The sequence below is a fragment of the Physeter macrocephalus genome, chromosome 20 (assembly GCF_002837175.3).
Source record: "Physeter macrocephalus isolate SW-GA chromosome 20, ASM283717v5, whole genome shotgun sequence".
NCBI classification, from domain to species: domain Eukaryota; kingdom Metazoa; phylum Chordata; class Mammalia; order Artiodactyla; family Physeteridae; genus Physeter; species Physeter macrocephalus.
In genome coordinates this window covers 42,631,193-42,650,843 of record NC_041233.1, presented here as the reverse complement: position 1 = coordinate 42,650,843, position 19,651 = coordinate 42,631,193, and the positions used below count along the sequence as shown (strand labels likewise).

The 19,651-nt window shown below is 34.3% G+C and overlaps 1 protein-coding gene across 16 annotated transcripts in view; it reads right to left on the bottom strand.

Moving 5' to 3' along the window:
• Window positions 1-17,949, bottom strand: part of PCDH15 (protocadherin related 15) — a 699,366-nt gene extending 681,417 nt beyond the window's left edge. For all 16 annotated transcript variants that reach the window (XM_024121304.2, XM_055081163.1, XM_024121303.2 and 13 more), the window contains exon 1: window positions 17,859-17,949. In XM_024121304.2, the coding sequence (XP_023977072.1) occupies window positions 17,859-17,949 (91 nt within the window). The remainder of the gene's footprint in view (window positions 1-17,858) is intronic.
• Window positions 17,950-19,651: the final 1,702 nt, after the last annotated feature.

The following is a 19,651-nucleotide window of genomic DNA, read 5'->3' as shown; positions in this document are numbered from 1 at the left end:
CGGCCATGGCTCACGGGCCCAGCCGCTCCGCGGCACGTGGGATCCTCCCAGACCGGGGCGCGAACCCGGTTCCCCTGCATTGGCAAGCAGACGCGCAACCACCGCGCCACCAGGGAAGCCCCCCACTATCTTTCTTGATGATCAAATTTCAAAGGGTCCTTGAGAATGATCTTCCTAGGTTGTAGAAGATGTATCTCAAAGGGACAGAAAAGTATTTACAATTGCATGTTTTGTAAAGTAAATGCTCTAAGAAGAGATAGGTCAGGCACCTTTAGTCAGGTTTTGGCTGGAACAAACAATAAATTCTTCCAGCAGTGTTGAGCTTTCTCAGACAGGCATTTAAGGGGCTGCCCCAAAACCAGATCAAAAGGAGAGTAGTCACAGGTTTATTACACTTAGCTGAAATTTCCAAATCCAAAAATAAGCCACAGATTCTAAAATTAGACCTGGATCCCGCCTCAAAAGGATTTGGTCTGTTAAGTTCCAAGAAAAAATATTAATACAGTTTTTTGGGGGAGGTGTGTATACTTACAGGTCAACTAGGATAGGCACTAGATGGCCTGTACTCTCACTAATGGGAATATTGAACAGGAAGCAGAGAATGAAAAGTATATTCTCACTTGTAGAGATAAAATTACAACCCCATGAGAAGCTCTGCTTATCTGACTGCAGCCTGAGTTTAGACTCCTTGGAGTCTCTGTGATCTCCAAGGTTTTAGAAAATAAGAATTATATATAAATCAATTATGTCTCTCGCCCAAGGCTAATGAATATATTCACTGTGAGGAGATGTCTCGACAATAAAGAAAAACTGAATCTAAATCACAAAAAAGAGTTTAGGCATGTAGAGAGAGTTTATGAAAATTTAAAAGCAAACAGCCAGACAATCCATGAGTCCATGCATCCTCTGATATTCCAAGACACTCACACACCAGCCATGCATCTGTCTCCTGCTCTGAGAGCCATTCCTCAGAATCACAGATCCCTTCCACACTTTTACTGTCCTGATGTCCACAGCCAAATGACTAAGATTAATTCATGAGGGCTCCTCACTCATAGACATTTGTGTCAGGAGCAACATTTGTTATCTAGGACAAAAACAATACTGCATTTCAAGAGAATGGAATTTTTTGCAAAGGAAACTATGAGACCTGGACACCGTTTCTATACTTAAGAATGCTATTTATATGCTCTGTCAAATAGCAAAATAAAAAAAATGTAAACAATTAAAATCTCAAAATGTTCCTTCACAGATGTCAACAGCAGTTCCACTTTGTTATAGCTATGGAAAATAAAGAATATTTTACTAACTTTACTTCTTAAAGGTTATATAAGTCCCTGGAATTATTTCATTTTATCCAAAAATATACAATTTCATTTGGAAAATGGAGAATTATTTATCCATTAATATAAGAGATGGCTGTGTTCTCAGTGTATGAGCTAGGGCTCCATAAAGTTTCTTAAAAGAAGATGAGGAGAATGGAAATCAAAATTAAAAACAGGAAAAGAGACTAAAAAGAAAATTTATATGTTTGGTTTTAACTTTGGTAATTAAGACAGTTAATTTGAAAGATGCTTTTGCATATATGACAATTCCCAACTGCTTCAGCTGTTGATATACCAAAACAAACATTTGAACTTTAGTGAAATAGAAAAGACACATGATTAGGCTTCTTTACAATTATAAAACTGCAGTTCATTCTTCTCTACACTCCTAAAATACCGTATAATACCTTGCATCACTACTTTCGATAAGAAGCCCAAAACAGAGAATTTTTTTTAAAGTGGACTCCTAAGTGTATGTGCCTCTTTAAGCAGAGAGAGATTTCCAGCCATGAACTCACCACTGAACTCATGGGTAGATGTAATCATTCACCAGAATTTTACAATTATCTTTTCCTAGCTAAAATCTATCAGTCAATCACATGTGTGCCTAAACAATAAACTATTTAGTTTTGCCTGTTTTTAAAATACATAAAAATGATCTTATAAAGAAATAAATCATTCCAGGACTTGCTTCTCTGATTCATAGGGAAGGCAAAGCTGGAATGAAAGCAATTATTTAAGAAATTCATGTAAAACTATACTTATTTAGCTGAGCTTTCGTTTAACAATTCAAGTAATAAGAAACAGTTCCAGGCAAAAAACAGTGAGAAGTTTATGTTTAATGTCTCTGGATTTATCATTCTGAAACATATATATCTCCATATACTGGGAAATTTTCTAATCTTTCTCTCACCAAAATTTACCCATTCTATGTGGTATTCTGTCACAGCTCTGTTACACAGGTAGAATTCATTTAAATATAAGTACTATTATTTGAAATCACATATTATATCTCATTTAATAAAAGTTTTATTAGTTAGAATAGGAAAAGGTATGTTGTGGTAACAAATAAAAAATATGAGGCTTAAGACAAAAAAATGTATATATTCTTGGTCATTCACCATGTCCAAATGATTCTCTTAGCATACCTGCTCAGGAAAGCAGGTTGGCAGTGGTGAATAATGACGCACTCAGCAGAGAGAAGAAAATGTGGTGAATTATACACTGGCTCTTAAAGTTTTCATTCAGAGGTGGCCTGCATAACTTCATTTTAAATCACAAATAACATAGTTGTGCATCACTTAAAAAACAAAAACCTCACAGAAGTGCAATCCTCTATTGTACCTCTAAGAACAAGAAATATTTGGTAATAGATCTAATGATTAACCTCTCTGGAAAAAAGATTTTGAGAGAGTCATTACTAACATTTGTGAAACAGGGAAACTGAAGCTCAAAGAGATAAAGTTAATTGACATAAAGTCATTAAACCAGTAATTCTAAGAATCAAATACTAATCTGTTTCCATAGCCCTTTTCCCCCATTGTTAGCATTTTTAATTGGGTCTTAAAGGTACTTTATTAAACTAATCATAAATAGTTTATTATACTCTATCATCATTAGCAAGTTAATGGTGCTTTTCTTAAAGGGTTTTTATTTATATAATATAATAAACATTACCAATTTGCCTAATCCAAGAACTACAGTATTACCAATTAAGCTGCATCTGCACACACCTCTCTAGTTTCTCATTCCCCTACCTCTCCACACCCAGAGGTAATCACTCTTTCAGATGCCAGACAAGGTCATCCTTATAAGCAGAACTTTTCAAGGACAGCAGTCTCAGGTCTCTTTTCTGCACACAGTATAACTAAATTGCGTTTAATTTGGATATATCACATTTTCCCTCGGGATCTGAAATTTATGTTATGAATAATGTTGGCAAATCATGACGATATCTTAACCACATATTATCAAGGAGTCACATGTGGTAAAAAATACAGTGTGTACAGTGTGCTGAAAGATTTTTACACAGTGAAATGTTTTGAAATGTACAAAACAGGAAGAAGAGGGAAAAGAGTAAATCTGATAGATGAACCTGGGTAAGGTTGCCAGGTTACAGCCTAGCATCACTATTCAACTTTTTAGAATTAATAACTGGAATGACAGAAAGATACAAAGAGGTCCAAATCTATACAATGTAATATTTTTAAAGCCCTCAGTTGTATAACTTGGTAATAAGAAACTTAAGTCCACAAATGTTATAGTCCTATTGTTTTCTAATATTAGGAAACAGGGCTATGTATGTTTCTGTTTGTTTTATCCAAAATCATGTAAAAAATAAACCATGGCTATATTGAGACATACTGATGGTAAAACATGAGGACTTCATTAAACTGTGACCCTCCCAAGTATATAAAAGTCTTTCAAAACTTAATGTCATAGCATCTGCTATTTTTTTTTTTTTTTTTTCGATACGCGGGCCTCTCACTGTTGTGGCCTCTCCCTTGTGGAGCACAGGCTCCGGATGCACAGGCTCAGCGGCCATGGCTCACGGGCCTAGCCGCTCGGTGGCATGTGGGATCTTCCCGGACCAGGGCATGAACCCGTGTCCTCTGCATCGGCAGGCGGACTCTCAACCACTGCACCACCAGGGAAGCCCTCCTTTGTGCTATTTTTCTTCCTTCTGTCTTATATGCCTCTGCCTATCCTACTCCTATTCAAGACGTGTATCAAAGACACACAGTACTTCCTGACAACTGTAAGACTGTGATGCTACTTTGAGAGCAGAGGATCAATAAGTGAGACCACTTATATAAGATTATTTTGTGAAAAGGCTATCCCAGGAATGGCAGGGCTAAAATTTGAGAGGACATAAACTTCAGCTATTCTACCAACAAGCTGAAGAGAAATTTACTCCCACTATCTGGCACAGAGTTTCCTCATCTCTTACATAAAAAGAAAAACTTTAAAGGACTTCTTTAATAAGAGATTCTTGTACTAAACTTATTAGTCAAGTAAACCTAGACGTTGTCCACATACCAGGTCCTCATCTGCTTCAGACATTCAAAAATTTAATATTCCCTGTGCTGTCCATGGTGCTGAAAAAAAACCAGGCTAAATATGTCCTGAAACTTGATTGTTTCAATATCATATTTATTGAGCTCATGACACCCACCAGATAATTTACTATACCCCTTGGGATAAACAGAATAATAGCTCCCCAAAGATTCCCACATCTCAATTCTCAGAACCTATGAATATATTATACTACATGACAAGGGACAATTAATATTTCAAATAAAATTGTTAGCTCATCAGCTGACTTTAAGATAAAGAGATTATCCTGGATTATCCAGATTATTTAGGGTCCTTAAAAAATGGAAGCCTAAAGCAGAATAATTTAGAGTCAGAGGGAAATGTGATTATGCAAGAAGTGAGAGTGATGTGCTGTAAGAAGAACTCATCTGACTGTTACTAATTTTAAAGGTGAAGGAAAGACCATGAGCCAAGGAAAGTGGGCAGTTTCTAGAAGATAGAAAGACAAGAAAATGTATTCTCCCTTAGACCTCAGGAAAAAAAACACAGCCTTGTCCACACCTTGATCTTAGGTCAATGAGATTTGTGTCATGCAGAACTATAAGAATAAAGTTGTGTTGTTTTATGCCACATATTTTGTGGTGATTTGTTACAACAGCAATAAAAAACTAACACATCCTTTAAATATTTTACAACATAGTTATGGACATAGACATGAAAACTCATAAAGCTGTCAAAGTGGCATTCACAGAATATTATGAGAACACAGACTAGCTAACTAAATCATTCTGGAATTAGCCACATTAAATTGTGTTTTTAAAGAATAGTCTAAGTTGAGGCTTGAATATCATTGGACGATATTCCTTCTAGTTTTCTTTTCTGGGAATATATCTCACTTTGTATATTCAAAAGAACTCCCATGGAATTGACATTTAATAAATGATCTCTAACAAAGATCTTAGTTTGAATTTCAATCTTAGAAATTTAGAGAATAAACTGAAATTTTTTTCCAAGTTCACTATCATTGGGAAGGAAATCAGATGGCATCTCCTTTAAAATGTTCCTCATCTGATAATAGAAGGAAGCTTTAGAGGTTTTAAAACATGTGTGTGCATTCTGGTAATTTTTATATTAATGAGAATGAAAATGCACTCTTGAAATTTTTTTCCTTTTTTCTACAATACTATCCCAATTCTCTTCTATAACCAGGGAGGCTAAAAGTCCAGTTAAGCTTACTTTTTAAAAGTAGACCCATCAGTTAGAAATATGAAGTAACTAGAGCCAAGAATATGTTTATTGTGCTTTCTAGAATTTAAGTTAGCTAAAGCGAGGCAGAAAGATAACAAAAGTTGAGCAAGTGTTGAGAGGCAGAGAGACAGAGAGAAGACAAGACAAAGAAACAGGAGAGAGAGATAAAATTAGAAAGAAAGACGGAGTTGGGTGATGAAACATATTGAAAAATGAGAAGAATAAAGTGATAAGAGAAGCATCCACATATAAGTGAAGAAAGAGAAAGAAGAAGGAATTAAAGGAAGTTCCTTTGTAAAAAAAAAATGAAACTAATATAAGTTGAGAAAAACTTGAAGGAGGTAGAGAAAATAAGAGACAGGAGAAAATGGAAAAGGTATAGATTCCAAACGGTTACTGAGCTTCTTTTCTATGCCAGACACCATTAATAAATGCAGCTGAAAATTTCACAGGCTAAGTGGGCAGAAAATCATACAAAGAATTATAGTACGCAGAAATAAGTATGTAGAAGGTATAGTGATTTTTCTAAGAAGTTGTCAGTTTAGTATACAGTGTGTGATTGTGTGTGTGGGCTCTGTGTGTGTGTTTGTGTAAATGTTTTCAGATAAAGGAAACCTAAAGAAATATTGATTAATGATGATGTAACATTGTCTATCTTACTTTAATTTGAAAATAGTAATAATTATTATAATATACCAAAAATATGTTTTTATCATTTCCTATATGCTAGAAAGCATGCTAAACAACTGACATACATACCATCAGTTAATCCTAATAGCAATCAAATCAGAGTTGCTATTATCCTTCTTTAACAGATGGAGATCTAAGTCATAGAGAGATTATATAACTTATCAAAAATCATATACTGATTTTTCAAGGATTTGAACAAGGTCTCATTCCAAAGCTCATGCTTTAACTATTGTGCCATAGATAATCTTTCATATCCACATACTACCAATGCTTTATCATCTATTAATCCTCTCATGTTCCCTTTTGCTTTGACTGTACATATGAATTTATATGTATCAGATTTAAATCTATCATAGCTCCTCATTCATTTTCCAAGTAGCTCAAAGTATCTCATCCTACAAATCTTTCTTCCACTAACTACAATTGATACAGACTTTAGCACACTTCTAGGCAGGCAGCATAAATGCCATTCTTTTAACTTCAGCCTCTCACAATTGTATACAGTACATTAATTTATACTTGTAATCCCTTTTGCTGATGTTTCATATGAACTAGGCAGTAACATTCATGAGGTCAAGAAATGTATCTTAGTCATATTTTCAACCCCCAAATTTAGCACAAAACTGGCATACGGTAAATGCTAATAAAGATATATTGAATAAATGAACATATAATAGAAATTGATCAAAGTTTCCATCATTCTCCTAAGGTTCCATGGATTAGGGTCCATATTATTGTACTTTCATGAGTCCTGTAGCACTTTGTACTAAGGCTATAAAATACAGTGGTTAAGAGTATGGCAGCTTGAGCCAGGCTGCCTGAGCTAGGATCATGGCTCTTAGACACAGGAGCTGTGTGACATTAAGCAAGATAGCTTGATATCTTTAAAGCTTCAGTTTCTTCTCTGGAAAACAGGAATAATAATAGAATTTATCTCATGGGGTTTTACTGAAGATTAAATAGATTAAATAAGATAATACATACTTTGCTGAACATTCCTTTCTTCTTGCTCTACTAGAAATCTGGGTCTTCCCAGAAGATGCTATTTTTCTGTAGGTCTCTCAGGGCCTCACAGGGGTGGTCGTTGTTTCATCATATCCTTATATCACTAGGACCTGAGGTGGGGCATGTGTTCTTGAAACTTACTCCTAGTTCCCTATTACTACTGCCACCCTATTAAAATGAGAAGAAGAAAGAAAAAAAAAAGAAAGGAAAAAAGAAACTATATACCTTCAAACTCCCTGCATTTCTTCTTCCTCCACTCTCTCTTAAAACCACTCCAAACTTTCGCCTTCAATATTGCACCAAACTATTCCTGTCAACGCCACGAATGAGCACCACATTGCTAATTCGATAATCAGTTCTCATACTTCACCTTACTTGATCAGACTTGACACAGCTGATCACTTTCTCCTTTAGATGTCTTCTTCCTTTGGCTTTTAGTAAACCACTCTTTCCTGGTTTTCTTCTCGTTAACTGTCTTTATATATTAATATTCTTTCTCATCTAAAATGATGGTTCTACCTCATTTTCCTGGACTGTCTGATCAATGTTTTTATGGCTCATTTCTAGCCACATTTATTCCTTTGATGAGGTCAGTCATTCAGTCTCTCCTGATGGTTTGACCAAATATATTGATATCAAACTTTAAATGCTATCTTTTTCGTCTTCTCTATATCCAACACACCAGCAAACTCTGTTGGTTATACCTTGAAAATGCATTCACAGTCAACAATTTTTACCACTTCTGTCATGAAAACCAGGGCTAAGCTATCTTTATTTTCTGCCTGGAATATTGTTAATACATTTCTCACTGGTCACCTTGAACTTAACTGATGATTCGCAACATAAGGGTCAAAGAAATTTTGTTAAATCTTGTGTGAAATCATTTCACTCCTCTGCTTGAAACACTCCAGTAGCTTTCCTTCTCACTCAGAGAAAAAGACAATGTCCTTACAATTGCCCACAAGGCCTGTGCAATCTGCCTCCACCCATCCTACCCCTCTGATCTTATCTCTGTCCCCTCTCCCTCACTCTGCTCAACATTTCACCCACCATAGCTTGCTTGCAATTGTGTTCCTCAAACACATTAGGCATGTCCCCATCTCAAGTCCCTTTCACTCAGTGTTCCCTCTGTTTTCAATGCTCTTCTAGGAATCTACATAGATTTCCCATAATCCTCTTTGAAACTTTGCTCCAAGGGTACTTCTCAGTAAGTTCTTCCCATACTTTCCTATTTAAAATTGTATTCCCCTAAGTATCCCTTTTCCCTGCTTTATTTTTGATATAACCCCTTTCACATACTAACATACTACATAATTTTCTTAGTGATTTGGATTATTTTCTGTCTCCCTCCAATGTAAAGCAAACCCCATAAAAATAAGGATTTTTTTTGTCTATTTTGTTGTTTGCTATATACATAGAACAAGGCTTGACACCTAGTGGCCACTTAAAAATATTTGTATAAAACTATGTAAGGTTGTGTAACTGAAATGCAATGATACATATATCATGTGTATTATGTATAAATATACAATGTGAGTAGAGGAGAGTGTGTACTATATGTAAGCTATTTGGCACATAGAAATAACTCAATAAATATTAGCTATAATTGTTAGAAAATTTATGTGTACATAATAGACATCACATATGTTACTGTACCTGAAGAATGAATGAATAAAAATAATCAGCATAATGTATTATTCATGTTACCTTAAAATGCTGTAGTTTTCCCCCTATGTGGATACCATTAGAATTGCATTCTAGGTATCCGGCAGACCAACAATGGCCAAATCCTGGATATAACCACATAAAATATTGATGACTGAGTTAGTATTGTCCTTTTCACACATTATCTAAGTCTAAGCCTGAACAGCTCTCATCAGTAGTCCAACCATTCAATAAAGACACTTAATAAACTCAGAGTAGCTGAACAGTCATCAGTGAACAGTCTAATTGAGCAGCCCTGAGGGGCAGTATAGGATCCTACAAGAGTTAGGGAAGATTAGTATCTTGAACAGAGCGGCTGATGTTAGGAACAATTGCTGCAGTGTGATCCACCAGAATTTTGAACAAAATGCCCAGAACAGCAGCTAATAATCAGAAAAAGACAGAAAACATACCTGAAGAGAGGATAATTCAATTTGAGTTTTCTACAAAGACTTTTCTAAATGCTGCCCTATAATGGGATAAATATTGAGTTTCTAAAAAAAAAAAAATTTATATATAATTTACCTACACTCTGTTTTCCTGCAGTATGCTAAAAAGGATGCTGTGTGTAATACGTCCGTAGCACAGGTAATTTATTGATTGCTTTGGTCCCTATGTTAATGTTGAGCAGTATCGTATAAATCAAACTCTCACTAAATATGTTTTTGAATTGCTGTTTGAACTCCAACTACTATCCTCAAAGCTTACCTACTTGCTACTATATTGTTAAAAAACACACTTCATCTCTCAATTCTATTTTTCTTTATACAAGGCTTACTTATTTAAATAACCACTAACTGGGTCATTCTGCCAGGTGCTGAGGGAAACAAAAGTAAATTAGAAAGTCTCTGTCTTCAGGAATTTATAATCTAAACATAAAAACAAACATTATATGACATAATATAAAAGGGAAGGTGGATATTAATTTTTTCCAGCTTCATTGAGGTCTAACTGACAAACAAAAACTGTACATATTTAAGGTGCACAGTATATGGCTTGATACTTTACACATTGTAAAATGATTGCCACAACCAGGTTAATTAACATATCCATCACCTCACAGAGTTCCTTTTTTTTTTTTTTTTTTTTAACGTGGTGAGAACACTTAAGATCTACTCTCTCAGCAAATTTCAAGTATACAATACACAATACAGTATTATTAATTATAGTCACCATGTTGTACATTAGATCTCCCGAACTTATTCATCTTAAAACTAGACGTTTGTACCCTTTTACCAACCTCTCCGCACTTAATTCTGAATGAATATCATTAGTAACAACATCAAAGAATAATGAATAATTTAGTATCAAGGAATAAGTAGAATTTGAGTAAAATCTTCAGGAAAGGTTAAGATTTTGATGTCATAATATAATAGCACAGCACGTGATTATTGCATGTAGAGCTGAGATAATGGGTTGGTTTCAGCTTTGCCACTCAATAGTGGGAGTAATATCACACTGGGAAAGCAACTTAACCCTTCTGTGCCTCTGTAGTTTCCTGATCTATATCTGACGCATAATAGTAGTGCAATGGTATGTGATCATTATGACAATCACAAGGACCTCATGGAGTTCTTGTGAAGATTAAATAAAATAATCTATATGAAGGGCTTTGTTAATAAATGCTAAATGAATGTTAGTGCTTATTGTAAAGAGAGGCTGTTTACACATAAAATACATATCAATATAATTTATGATTTCAAGAAACTTGTTGAACATGTAGAAATGATGTCTGTGAAATTGTAGGAACACTTCTTAATAGTATATAAGAAAGCATTAGACACAATTCATTACAAAAACTGAGAACTACAAGCAATGAACAAATAGCTTTTAAGAATCGGAGAATGAGAGAGATGCTGTTAACTGGAGTTCTATGAAGGAGATGAAATTATAAGTAAGCCTTGGATAGATGGTGAACACAACCAAGTGCATGTTGTTTTGTTACCTTTGGATACTTTAATACCTAACCTTCCCTGAACAATGTCATAAAACAGCATATGCAATCCTCAGTTCTACACAGAGATATCTGTGTACATCTTAAATCAGAACACCAATTGAGTATTCTTCAGTTTTTCTGAAATTTCCAGTTCCCTACCTTGAAAAATCAAAATCATCCTACAAACATTTTCCAACTTTTTCCACACCAAATTCTTTAGCAGGTTTTCCATTTGTATCCTCCCAAAACACATATGCTATACATAATTCTATTATTATATAAATTACATTGTACTGACTATATACCTCATTTTTATACTTGAATGAAGCAACTGCCTCATTTTTGTTTCCCTAATATCTTTCCTGGAGTTGATATTCAATAAAATGCAAACCAAATAGATGTTCTATAGAAAAGTGAAAATGTGGACTAGAGAAAAAGTGATAGTATGTGCAGTGGATATGCAGTTAGATGAAAGCACTGTGAAAGGGAAGTTAGAGAAAATAGAACATGACCAAGGAGATGACCTTGTTTTATTGTCAGAAAATATCCAAATTGGCTCATTATAGAATGACTCCTTATGGTAATATAAACAAGAGTGGGCAATTTCAAAATCACAGAATAGAAAAAAGTAGAATATTCACCAGCAAGATGATGTCTGATATATAGACAATCAGAAAAGTCAGTTCAAAGAAACACTGAGGAAAAGAAAGTTGCAAGAAAAGTAGATCAATAATGTTGTTTGCTGAAACGCTAGAAAATTATAAGATTTCTCCAAGAAAGTAGTCATTGGAGACCTTAGAGAGTGCAGTATCAGTACGGATGTGAGAAAACCCAAATTGCAGAGCTTAAGGGAATTGGTGAAGAAGTGGTGGTAACAAGCACAGAGATCTAAAAGGAAAAGATCCAACTAAGAAAAGCGATTCTATTATGAGTTGTATAATTCATTGATGACTCAGAGCCAGGCAAGATTACAATTACATTTTTGCTCAATTCCAATTTCTATTAAAAACATTTAAAAGGAATTCTGCCTTTTCACACAATTAGGATAGGAGCATTTTTATTTTCAAGGGGTTCAAAAATGTTAGGTTGTTAGAACCAGAGAGGGAAGCATCCACCTTACTAGTTATCATTAATTGTATTGTATCACTTGGATAGTGAATTAGACCTTTTACTTCTTTCCCTATCTCAACGGGACAAATGAGAGTATCTGAAATATCAGTACTTAGGTATTCTAAGTTACCTTGGAAATAAATGTTTTGGGGGATATGGGTGTGGGTGTGTTAGCAGAGAGAGAATCTTCTAAGTACAATAATTGGTCTTCTGTTTCTCAGTTTATTTATTTACTTTTTGGACTCTAGCTCTCTGGCCTTCCAGGGTGTACAGATAGGCTTTACAGGAGCCTATTAGTAGAGTACACAAAAGCTACTGAAGTAATCCTTCTAGGCCCAAGGTCAGAGCCTAGAAAAGTGAAAAAAAAACTTCTTGTTGCCAAAACAAGAAAAGACATATGCTTTTTCAAACCTTTGCTCTGAAACAAATCCATTATGGGGCTACAGGATCCACAAGATTACTCACCTTTGGGAAAGAGGAAACAGGAAATTCAAGTGTGGATACAATCTAAAAATGAGGACACAGCCAAGCTTTCATCTGGAGATGAAATTTAGAATGTTTAGGAAAGTTTTACTGGAGTAAGCATTGAAGGTGCTCTTTCTTGTCATACCATTCTAAATCTTCCATAATAATATAATCTAGACAGTTTATATAAATCTAATAGCTTATAAAGCTTCAAGAAAAAAAAAAAAGACAAATACTCAGGATTTTAAATCAGCCTGTAGGGAAAACAACAAAGTTACTCTTAAAACTTGAATTTAACCTCTCAGAATAAAAATACACTCTGTAAGATGGAATAAGTGAAAGGGGTAGACAAGGAAAGATGTCCATATTATATTAAGATTAAAATTTACATAAAATATATGCTGTAGGTGGTTTTATGTTTGTCTAAAATGTGTGTTATCTATTATGTATGAGTGTGTACATGTATATTGCTCTATATCTCTTGATGTGTGCTGCCTTAAGAAATCATATTTAAATGAAGGATTGAGAAGTTTCAGAGACAATTAAGTTCATTGAAAATTACTTAGGTATAGTCTCCAATAATCACCTTTAATTATAACTAAAACAGACTCAAAAGAAACTACTGCATTGTACTATGTTCAGAGAAATATAATGTTAACAAGAGGTAGATGACCTGCACTAAGCTTTGAAATAAACTCAAAAAATAAGAAATTTTACAAACATTTCCAGCATGATCCTGGGGAGACCATGAGTGTCCCACAAATAAAGTATTGCAGTCCATGAGGCAAGGATATTGCTATAACGGTGCCCTATGTGACAGTCCGTCATAGTCTGGACACATGAACCATTAAGATCATTTAACTCTTCTCACAGAGCTGTTAAGTTTACATAACTATTTCTTCTTAAGGTATCTAAAGGGGGAAACATCTTTCTTGGAAACACAAGTGTTTCAGCTCATTGGGCAGTTATATTTTCCTTATAATGCTATTATTAGCATTGTAATTTGCATGTCTCTCTCTTTTAAGTTTAATTAGTATTAACCCAGTGGCATTCTACTTTATGACCTCTGGATGCACTTGCTAAAAATGAAGTTTGCAGGCTTTAGTGTCAGACCTCAGAAGATTTTAGTCTCAGACCTTATAACATGACTATCCCCTTAATTGATTGACATGTCTGTCTCATCACTGACCTTCCATGGATTAATAGATTACCTAACAAGCATGAAAATACACCTGGAAATGTTCCTCAAACTTCACTTATAGTTTCATTTGAATCAGTAAACTCTCCAAGGAAAGAATACAGTCATTAATACTTTTAAGAATAAAATATAATGTAACAAAGTTAAATCTTCAAGATGTTTAGTAAATTTGGAGAGATATAAAGAAAGAACGTACATATAGTGCACAAGAGCACAAAGTACTCATTGTACTTTGTACATAAATTTATAAAAAGAAGCATAATTATTTATAATTAGAAGTAATAATAGCAATAAAGATAAAAAGCAATTTTAGTGAACCTTGATCATATGTCAGGTACTGTGTGAAACTGCATAAAACTGAGTTTCAGAGTGTTATCATTAATAAGGAAACTGAGCCTAAGGAAGTTTTGTGACTTTCTGAGCTTATATACAGGATCCTTTCAGAAAGTTGTTCTGGTTGTGCGCTATATAAGGGTTCCATTCACATCATAGATATATGCTAGTTTACATAATAGCTCAAGGGCAAGAGGAAAGATTTTTGCCTTCCAGGCTGAATGCCTGAGCAGCCAGGGAGAGCCCTTTCTTTAAAAAAACTGATATTGGCTTTCATGATCTGCACACACAAGGGAATCTCTCTCTCTCTAACACACACATACCCTTTTAAAACTCCTCTAATACTCTTAACACTCTGGTTCCAAGTTAGTTATAATGTTATGATACATTGTTGTTGTTTTAAATAAATACTTCTCCTATCTGCTTATGGAAGTAATAGCTACTCAATATGGCAATTTGAAAATGCAGAGGAAATAATAAAAAATGAAAATAAAACATACCCCTTAACTATATGACATTTTCCTTTCTTCCTCCCTTTGCTTCCCATTTATCAATCATTCATGAACTCAAAATCAAAACAAAATAAACAAAAACACAAACCCTGTGGACAACTTGGTTTCTTTACCTCACTGCGAATAATATGGTAGAACAAGGAATATGTTCTTTATATCTTTTATCCCACACAACATACAATTTATCAGATAGCCTTGCTTCCTCTGCTTCCCATGGCACCTCCTTTTCAGGCTCCCACACTCAATGTGGGATCAGGGCACATGTTCCCATTCCAATAAAGTTGTCAGGATTGATAATGCATTAAACTATAAGCTAAAATATCAGTCCTAATGCTCTCTTATTGGGAAGAGGGTACCTACTATCAACTACAAATCAATTATGTTTTCCAATATTCTATCGGTTAGCCAAATTCTGACTTTTAAAATGTAATATCATACTAGAAATCTGTTATTAATGTGTGCTTAAATATGTAGTCATCAAACAAATGAAATGCTCATTAAGGAATAGACCATCTGCAAATTATATTACTGAACCTAAAACCTTACCCCAGCAATTTGAATGAGAAATATCAAAAGACTCAAAATTTAGCCCAAGTTCCCAGTAAAAAAATTAGTTGTAAAATATTGAAAATAACAATTATGTAATATACTTTTCTTACAAGCAGATTCACACATTTGGGTAATACTAGAATATTTCATTTCAGGTTAAAATTTTTATTGAATAAACAGTATTTTTCCCTTCCAACTGCCTTATGCCTAAGCAAGGAAATGCATAGAAAAACACAGGAAACTTTTTAATTGCAAGTCCAGGAGAATTCTACGTTTTAACATAACAGTGACCTAAACTGTTATACTAATAGCCTTAGGGTAGTTTCAATTTTTTCTCCTTCATTTTCCTCTATCTGAAGCTTCTAACTATCTATGGAAATCAGTGTCAACTATCAAATGGGCTAATCCAACCAGTGGATTACCTATGACAAAACTGCTTTTATTTTTCCTTTTTTTCTCATATTTCTATCATGATTATGATTCTCACCATTGTCTTCTTTCAATCTAACACATACCTGCATCCCCAAGCATTTGGATAAAAAAATTGTTTCAAGAAATTCATATCACATATTCCAGTTAAGTGTTATTTTGTGTTTTAGCCATGCTTTGCTTACTCTTGATTTAATTCCTGCATAATGTGGGCTCAACTTTTATACGGATTTAAAAAAAATAGTAACTATGAAAACCATTTTCATGAACAATAGAATAAAAGTGACGTCAGAGTCCCTAATTGAAGGAGACCAGAGAGAAGTAAAGACCTGAGGGCAACCTAGGGGAATGTGTTATTACCTCTGCGGGCACGCTTGTTGGAGGATGCAAGTATGGAAGGAATGCTGAAAAGCATATAAAGTTAAGAAATCTCTATAAAAACTACAGAAAATTTTTGTTTCTTTGCCACAGCTCCAGTCCCTTCAGTCTTCCTAAGTACTGAGCAACCTATCTCCAGGAGAGAACTGAAAAGGCTTTCTAACTGTGGCTGGAAGGAGGTCTTCCATGAGCGCAGTGAGGGGGCAGCCTCACTATAAAATGTAACTTGGCAGTTGTGAAGTTGCACTGTGCTTCAGAAAGTAACTACTTGATGGCCAACAGTGACCTGATAATCTTATTTTGGTGGCTATCTATACAAGCACATTTAGAGAGACAAAGAGCTGTAATGAGCTTATTAAAGAAACTAATTTATAGCGTTACAGGTTAAACCAGGAGTGATTTCCTCTGATAACCTAAATTGCATTGCTAAAAAGTACAGGGTTTGTGAAAGTCTAATGTGAGCAATGACAGTGAATCCTTCCCTCTCAGTGTGAACACTAAATATGAATACAAATAGAATGCCTTATGGCATAAAGAAATACCAACACACTGATTTGTCATCTATTCTTGGGGTATGATTTAAAATGCATTCTTTTAATTTAAAGTCATGCTCTTTAAAGTTCCACTGATTTTTATTTTTGCTTCAAAGTAGCAGTTACATTATTTATTTCTTACTGCCCTTTTAAATTTGTTGTTAGACTGGAGATTCACAAGCTACATAAATGGCAATGACATGAACATTAAATTCAGATGCACTTGAAGTAAACACTGTGCTAATTAGCAGAACTTTTCAAGGGTTTAGGCTGTTGACTTTATGAAATAGCTGCTATTGTAAATTATTCTGCAAATCCCCAAAGAGGCATGATATCCTAACTATGGAGGACTGAGAATGTCTTAATATGTACACAATTTGAACACTGTTTGGGAAAAAGTCAAATTAATCCATCTATCTTCAGATCATTCAGTTTAGCCAAACAAAGCACACACACACAAAATTCACAGTCTTTGTTGCCTGTAAGAGCAACTAGGGAACATGGCAACAAGGGTGAGGAGATGGTTGTTTGCCTGTGTACCCTGAATGCTGAACAAATGTTGAGTAAAAATAATAAAAAGTAATAAATAAATAAATAATAAAAGAACAAACTCATTTTTCTTGAATAGTCAACTTCTAGGGTGGGAAAATTTATCCATTTTTCTTCTCTTAAACAATTATTACATATATACTTTCATTATGTAGTATATATATAATATACACATATACTCCACACTTTCATTATGTAGTACTCAAAGACAGATTCCTCCAATATTGAAATATCTAAGACAGGCACATTTGGGCCACTGCAGATATAACATGTTAAATGGTCCCTACAGAGCTTGATGACGAATATATCTTTCTCAACTGACTGATTTAGTATTAAGAAATGACTTAGAAAATCTAATGCCAAGTTTTTTACATTTTTTTCACTCTTTCTAAATAAAATAGTGGGGGATGAAATAATGCAATCCCCAATTAAAGTGCTAACACTAAAATCACTTATGGCATCTACTTTTGACCCCGTCAGAGATTTTTTTTCTCATCGGAAATGTTGGTATCTTTTACATTCCTAAGCTTTATCTAAGGCTACTGTTTGTGTTTGTTCAACGATTAGCAAATAGAATTGAATTTTTTAAATAATAATTAAGCATTTGTTTAGTGAGTATAAGTGAATGTTCATTGAGAGGCCTAGCACTGGATTTTCTACCATACTTCAATCCTTATTAAAAAACAAAGTGCATCGAATGCTACTTTTGTAAGTTTATTTTAATTAAGGAAAATTATTGTACAGAGTCACCAACCTTTAAAAATGAACTACAAATTAGCATTACTCATTTCTATGGTGTGTTTCACATTCCACTGAAATTCTGGCTAACTCTAAAGGTCAAAGTAAAAGCATCCTTACCATCATCATGTTGGCCCAAGCAGACTGTGAAGAAACAGCAAAAGATAATCCCTGAAGCTAACCATTTCCAGAGATAAAACTGTTGGAACATCTTCAGTCAAATTCCACTCAAGGCTGATCTGAAATAACAAGAGGAAAAAAGGAACATTTGACAAGTTCATTAATCTGTTATAGGTAAACACAACTGTCACAGCATAGAAAAGGCTTAATGACTTCATAGTTAATTACCTGTGCCACACTGTCCTTTAACAAAATAACATACTTGTTTAATGTGCTGGAACTTATCTACATGAATTTGCAGACAAGTCTCTAAGGAAAGTCATCTTTTCTGTTATTTACTTTGTAAGCAAGTAAGTTGAGAACTTAACATACTAATGACACCAGAACCACATCTTTAAAATTGAGACCCTGTGAGTGAATCAAATGCCAATCAGTTTAACTCACTAAATTTATCTTATGTATAGAATAGTTCAATTATAAAGAGTAAGCTTTTGCAACAATTTAAGATGTTAAACCAGCTGTTAGTATCCTACATGAAAATTTCAATGGACATTTGTCTAACAGAATTAAGTAGAAAAATCTATCATCAAAACACAAATTCCTTTTTAGTAGAGGGACAAGAGATTGACTTAACTATGTCATGTAAGACTAAGGATAACCCATCTTTCTTTTTTTTTAAATTTTTTTTAACCCATCATTTTTTTTTACCACATCTGTCTTTGGAAGCATTTGGATGAATTTCATTTTAATTCCTTTGTTCTTCTTTGCAATCTCCCAGTAAGTAAAGAAACTGGATGAGGTATTAGTGGCCTGTGAGCACACCAGAGCATTTTTTCTTACTGAAAAATGATGTTCTCAGTTTCTTTGTAAATTGAAGAAATTATTCACATGGAATTGTTCCAAATTACGCTGAATATAGATCATGTAGAACAGGGATTGGAACTTCATTTCTCTACATCAGAGGTTCCAAAAGAAAAAAGTGAATTTGTCTAAAGGCTCAATACGGACAAACTGTGAAGTGCAGGGTTTGTCTGAAGAAACCAGCCCAGTATTTGACTTCTGTCAAGGTTGTCATGTGGGAATGAAAACCAGTATTACTGAGTTTTCTGATTTTCCAGAATATAGTAGAAATCCAAATTTCCACATGAGACTGCCTAGTGTTTAGATAATTGTCCAACACTCTTACAGACTAAATGCTTCTGGCAGGTCATATTGTCCTCTGAGGTCCTCCAGTTTACAACTCCTGCCTGGGATTCCCTCTGCTAAACTAGTCATGGGTAAGCTTCTTCAGAATGTACAAAGGAAATAATTTGAATTCTGCTTTTACATATATTTTGTTTCATCTATCTTTCTGTTTTATTTTTGTGTGTTTTATAAAGTTTATTTGCACAATAGCATATATAAATATATAATTTATTTAAAAATATATTAAAGGTGCAAACTCAAAAGTTTTTAATCATGAGATGCACAGTCCTTAAATTTCAAGTCGCTGCACCAGATCACAGATATTTAAAAATGGAATCTATTCTTCTTGTGTTTCTTTATCTTAAAATAAAAAGGAGCCTTCTTTTTATATAGCCCTCACACATTTTCCCCTTCTAACTGGTAAATAACTCAGCCTCTGCTTTTATAACTTCTAGGCACAGGTAGCTCAAAGAAGAGCTCATCATTAGATATCAAGAGAATATAACGATACATGTTTATTGCAGGGAAGGAAAAAATAAAATTGACTAATGTTAGTAGTTTTAAGAGTAGTTGATTAGAGTGTGGCTTCTTCTTAAATTGAAGTTCTT